The sequence below is a fragment of the Poecilia formosa genome, unplaced genomic scaffold (genome assembly GCF_000485575.1).
Source record: "Poecilia formosa unplaced genomic scaffold, Poecilia_formosa-5.1.2 Scaffold394, whole genome shotgun sequence".
Classification (NCBI taxonomy): Eukaryota; Metazoa; Chordata; class Actinopteri; order Cyprinodontiformes; family Poeciliidae; genus Poecilia; species Poecilia formosa.
The window spans coordinates 31,273-37,623 of NW_006800333.1; the positions used below are offsets into that span (position 1 = coordinate 31,273).

The following is a 6,351-nucleotide window of genomic DNA, read 5'->3' on the forward strand; positions in this document are numbered from 1 at the left end:
AGTAGCAGGAGAACGGAGCTGCGCCAAGAAGCTAACAGAAGCTAACAAACACTGAATAGAAGTAGAGCTGCCATCGATACAGTTGCAGCCAGGCATGGTTTAATGTTACACAACACTGTTTTACCAAGTTGCTCAGAGTTTAAACAGGTATTGTTGTACATTTAAGGTGTAAAGTTTACCTTCGACCAAACGCCCCCCAAAGGAATCCCAGCGCCCCCCTTTTGTAAAAATGTCCGCCAGCGCCCCCTGCCGTCCTCTGAACGCCCCCTGGGGGGCGGTACCGCCCACGTTGAGAACCGCTAGGACAGACGATCTGTCAGCACGACCAAAATATCTGACTTCATTTTAGACATTCAATAAAATCCCAGACAGCTTGAAATTTGGAAATACCCTATTTTTGTCCTCTTAGTTGATTTATCCCAGCTGTTTAAATAAAGCTTGAAGATAAACAAGTCATATGATTTTGAATAAAAATCCAGGTTGGCATTCCATTGATTTTAAATCTACACTTGAAGTTGAAATCTTTCTTTAGAAACAACATCCTTCTTTTCACTGAGGCCAACCACCAGCTGAAAAGATGTAAGGAAAAATATAAAAACATTGTGTTGATTAAAGCCCTCTATTAATAAATTATTTTATACTGAAATAGCAGAAATATTAAAGTTGATTAGGTAGGCGATATGATGACGTCACAGTTGAGCTGCCCTGTATTTTGGAGATGCTGAGTTGGCAAGCCTACACTAACGGTAGTTAGCAGTTAGGCTAGTGACAGCAAACAGTTACTTTTAATACACATAAATATCTCAAAATATAATCGATGTCAGTAAAAAATTGTTAGTGAACTTAACAATGGTGCCTATCTATTATTGGTTTACTTCACTCACCTTTGAAAACAGAAATCAGTCGGATCCCCGATAGACGAGGACTCAGGGACGGATTCGCCGTCAGGACCGCTGTACTGACCAACGGATCATTCCGCCTCCAGACAGCGTTCTATCAAACAGCGGACCGCTGTACTGACCAGCGGATCACTCCGCCTCCAGACAGCGTTCTGACGAATAGCGGACCCATCGTGTGCGCTCTCTTCACACCGTTCTTCCGTCTGTTAGCCGCAGTCGGAGTTTTACAGCAAAATTCTCTAGCGGAATATAAATAGTCAAATTAAAGACAAAAGCATAATAGTAATTGTTCACTAATAATCCGATTCTTTAGAACGGCTCGTTACTATGAACAAAGGACTCGAGTTTCAGTCGAAAGCCGTTCTTTAGTTTTGTAATGTACTACACACACTGCAGTAGCTATGATTACTCTAAATAAATTAAGAATTAACACGTCACAACATGTGTTTGGGGAAGTCCATCCATCCATCCATTTTCTTTACACCTTAGTGGGGTCGGGAGGGTTGCTGGTGCCTCTCCAGCTAACGTTCCGGGTGAGAGGCGGGGTCACCCTGGACAGGTCGCCAGTCTGTCGCAGGGCAACACAGAAACACACAGGACAAACAACCATGCACACACACACACTCACACCTAGGGGCAATTTGGAGAGGCCAATTAACCTGACAGTCATGTTTTTGGACTCTGGGAGGAAACCGAAGTACCCGGAGAAAACCCACGCATGGAGAACATGCAAACTCCATGCAGAAAGACCGGCCGGGAATCGAACCCAGATTTGGGGAAGTCGAGTGGTGTTATTAATTTCAGTAGAAGAAGGTGATATGAGCCAGCAACGCCACCTAGAAGTAAAAAAGAGGTAACAAACTGGAAGATTGAGTGAGCAGTTTCAAAAACCAGCCGGCCAAAGTTTTCAATAATTTATTACAATGAATTCATTTTTAAAAATATAATCAGCTCTAAATCTTAGAGCAGTCTGCAAAATAAGATTAAACAAGGGGCATCAATAAAAGTCTTCAGGACAAGGAAGAAGCAGATCTGAGCTAGAAGGGGCGTGGTCCTCTCGCCCTCTGTGCTCCTTGGCGCCTCAAGTGATTCCCAACGTTCAGTCCTCCGCCCTCGACACCAGAACTGAATGACTCCGCACCTCCCAGCTGTTCACGATCCACCGCAGCTAATTACTTGGCTCCACGTCCCCCGGATCAGGGGCCTCGTGAATAAAGCCTGCGTACGCACAAAAAAGTGCAGTGCCATATTTTACGCACAAGTCGGCATAAACAATGTATCAGAAAACGTGTATAATTGCGGGATAATTTAATTCTCATTGAAAAAGAAAACAAGGTTGGGTCAGCAGATTAACTCCAAACATGTCAGGTTAGATTATGTTTAAGGTGATTAAGGTTTGTAGACAATCACCTGTAAGAAAGTAACTGTGCAAAGGTGAGCCGTGAAATTGTGGAGCGTTCTGGATCTGATGGAGAACATCGCCAATGGAAGGATTCAGAGGGAACGATTGATCATTGATCTGTTGGGAAATGTTGATGGTGGTTTATTAGCGTTTAGATTAATCCACTGATCATCCTGAAGCTCTGAGCAAAACGTGAAGAGCTGTGCGGTACCGGTTCCGGTCCAGCTGCAGTCATCCTTCAGTCGAGCTGCCCGCTGAATGCGACTTTATGGACAGAAAGCCTCTCTATTCTGTAAATGTACAACTTATATGATTTCTCTAATTAGAATAAGCTTCCACATTCCCACTCAAAGGACTCTGCCCGTCTTTAAATCGTGGCTGAACCCTCTGCTGTTCAAACAGGCATTTTATTTTATTTTTTTTTAATTTGGAATTTTTCTTTAAAAAAGTATTTTTATTTTTTGTGAGGTGACCTTAGGTGCCCTGAAAGCACCTTTTAAATAAAACGTATCATTATTATTATTATTATTAGCTAGTTAATATGCTAGTCAGCTGGTCTATGTTGAAAAGTTGGTAGTACTGGTTACATTTATTTGAGTAACTGTTGTGGGGAAAAGGTACTTTTAAGAGTAGTTTTACTGTACGGTACTTTTTACTTTTAACTATTGCTACTCTTACTTGAGTTGATTGATTTTGCATTTAAAGAAAAAGACTTAAGAGATTGGAAAAATAAGATTTATGTGCTAATGTTTATGCAAATCTGAGCACTTCTTAAGTGCCACTCTTTACATTTGTTTTATTATGTATTAATAAACATGGTTGGTTATTTTTTTAAAGGTTACATAAATGTTTGTTTATATATTTATATCAAAGTAAAATGTATAAAGCTGTTTAAAGTCACTAGTTTGTGTTTGTGGCGTCTGAGACCAGAGTTTTCCTCGCTGAACAGAAGGATCCAAGATTCAGGCTGCGAACAGATGTCTCTAACAAATTCTTGCTCCTAAAGAAACAGGAGTGAGATGGCTGCAGCAAAGTGAACACAATCAAGAGACTGAAATAAGAAACAAAAATATCCATAAAGATTTATCCATTTTCCAACACATCTGTCTCCAGTGGTCATCAGGCAAGAGTCATCATCGGGCAACAAAGAGATGGACAGGACAAACAACCATGCACACACTCACATGGTTGTGTGAGTGTGTGCACACATGGCTGTGTGCACACACTCGCCTGTAGAGACCAGGCGAATGTCTCTACATTCGCCTGGTCTCTAATTCAGGCGAATGTAGAGACCAGTTAATGTAGCTGTAATGTTTGTGGACTGTGGGAGGAAGCCGGAGTACCTGGAGAGAACCCAGAGATGCACCGAGAAAAAAGAAAGACCCCAGACCGGGACCCAAACCCAGGACCTTCTTGCTACAAGGCAAAAGTGCTACCACTGTGCAACCTGCATGTAAAATTTACGAAGAATAAACAGATCACATAATATGACCAATAGATTATTATAGTTATTATCTAATACCTTGTATATAGAAATTCATGACACAGTTGAGTATTCCTGGATGAAACTTTAAGAGATCAATTAGTAAGGTGGAATTTTGCGAGCGTCACTCTCACAGATGAATTTGTTCAGAAACCCAGTCATTCCTTGTTTCCAGCTGTTGGTGGGATTTCTTTCTGGGAGCACGCGTACTTTTGATCCTGGAGTATAAGGCAAGTCCTTCGCCCAGAACCTTTAAAACAGAAACATGAACCTCAGGACATAAAATAAAATCACACAGCAGCTCATTGACATCAAACTGATAACTGTCAGCATCTACATGTTTTGACATTATATAAATAAGTATTTTAAAAAGAAGCCAGACGAGTATTAATTTAAAGGAGTTGAATGTACTTACAAGATTTTAGATTTAGATGTCTTTGTTTTTACAATTGCATCTAAAACTGTTGAGAAACTTTCTTATATATTTTTACTAAACAAATTATCTAAAAAAAGTCAAACACTCAATCAGAACTAATCTAACAAATATATTTTATCCAAATTCAACATGAAATCCTTCTTTCAATGATGCATTATTAAAATTATTCCTCCCTCTGAAATCTTCAGATTTCTGCGTTTGTAAACCAGATGTTTTGTCTTGATCTCCCCTGATGTAACAATGACGGCCCTCACCCATCCTGTTAGAGGAAGAACACTTCAAATGCCCTGATTACTGACCTCAATGTTTCATTGGATGCTACAATAATGGCCTAGTCCAAGGAAGCCTCCAGAAGGTTCAGAGAAACCCATTACCATTAAGAGAAACACAAAGATAGCAAATGACCTGAATGTTCATAGAGTTACAGCTGGAAGAATAAAACCCAACTTTAAAGTTACAGGGACAAAGGCTACGCCCCCTGGTGGCAGAAACAGAAAGCCACCACATTCCCAAGGAGGTCAAAAACCATCGACTGACTGCAAAAGACCTGCAGCAAGGCTTGGTGGCATCAGCCACAGAGGTTTCAGGTCCCACAGTGAGGACAGACTGAGGACTGAAGGTCTCCATGCCTGAACTCAACCACCTGCAGCACCACTGACCCAAAGGCACAAGAAAACCCAGCTGCAGTTTGCTCATAGCTATAATAGGGAGATAAAGAACGTTTTTGTTTTTCCAAAACTGGAAGTTCTTGAGCAATGAACCCAATCATGTCCACCAAGGTTTGGTTTTAGAAGAAGTCCTGGAGATCCTGGAGTCGTTGTCAATCAGTACATTTAACCCTTCTACAATCTTGACAAAATATATTTACATTTTTACCTAAATATGTGTATTTTTAGATCGTAGTTCTTACCCAAGAGTGTCTATACGTCCATCAAGCCAGGTCCAGTTGTAGTTAACATTTTGTAGTCCCAGCCAGTATCCATTGTGTTCACTATGGTAGTACTTGATGTGTTTGCTGATAAATTTCTGTGAACAGTTTATTTTTTAGATTGTCATAAATCTTCTTACTTTAAGTCATTTTCCAGAAACTCCCAGATTAGCTCTAGATTTCTAGCGTGGTGTTAGATTTTACCTGCTCCTGCAGATCATCAATTACAACCAAATCTGAACTATTCTTCTGACAGAACCTTCGACTTTGTTCCCAGGTCTTCCAAGGAGCTGGTTCGTCGTAAAACAGGTAGCATTTTTGTCTGAAGAGAATCCAGTCATCTGGGCATGTGTAACACCCTGGTTCCATTAAATAAGAGGTAAAAGCAGGAAGAAGTGAAACTTTGGTAAAAATAATATCAAATAGAAAAAAATAGTTGCATAAAAAACTTGCATACATATTTAATGTTTTATTAGTCAAAATTGCTCAAGCAAATATTTCAAAGGTACCGTACAGATCAATAATGGAGAGTGATTAAGTTAAGCTACCATTCTAGTTAGAAGTGGCGTACCACAGGGCTCGGTGGTCGGTTCTCTCAAAAACAACAGTATTCTCTGCAATCAAGACTTTACTGTAAACCTGTTACTAATGAATCAGTTTAACTTGCACACTTTGTTGTCAGACAGGTGACCTTGAGGACAGTACTTGTGATAATTGTGAGAATGTATAGTCAGAAAACTGTCTACAATTGAAGGTTATAACAAAATAAAAAAAAACAACATGAATAAAACAAAGTTTCAAAGGTAATTAGAAACCTAATCACCTTTGTCATTGTCTTGGCTCTGCACCTCCATCATCTTTCTTTCCTTAATCAGTATCTTTCTTTCTGTTGTAAGGTCACTGATATTTTCCCTTTGGACGGCCATCTTTACACTCACTATAAAAACACACAACTTAGTCAGTGAATCCATCTGTATCAGAGAAGCAACAACATTTTCAGTTTCTCTCTCAGATCTTTTCAGGATATCAGACAGTATTCTCAGGTTAGAACCAAAGAACAGTAAACTGATTTAATATTTCAACAGTAGAACTGTTGCCCTGCAGCAATAAGGTCCAGGGTTTGAATCCTTGGAGTCTGTATGCATAAAGTTTACATGTCCTCAGATTTTCTCTGGGTACTCTGGCTTCCTCTCAGAGACCAAA

At 40.0% G+C, this 6,351-nt stretch overlaps 1 protein-coding gene across 1 annotated transcript; it reads right to left on the minus strand.

Moving 5' to 3' along the window:
* Positions 1-1,798: 1,798 nt before the first annotated feature.
* On the minus strand, positions 1,799-6,120 carry LOC103154646 (struthiocalcin-1-like). Its single transcript, XM_007576000.2, has 5 exons — positions 5,972-6,120; positions 5,353-5,507; positions 5,131-5,246; positions 3,919-4,034; positions 1,799-2,117 (listed from the first exon to the last, which is right to left on the minus strand). Exons 1-5 carry the CDS (start codon positions 6,117-6,119, stop codon positions 2,068-2,070), a joined length of 585 nt encoding a protein of 194 aa, XP_007576062.2. The 5' UTR covers position 6,120; the 3' UTR covers positions 1,799-2,067.
* Between the last annotated feature and the right edge of the window lie 231 nt (positions 6,121-6,351).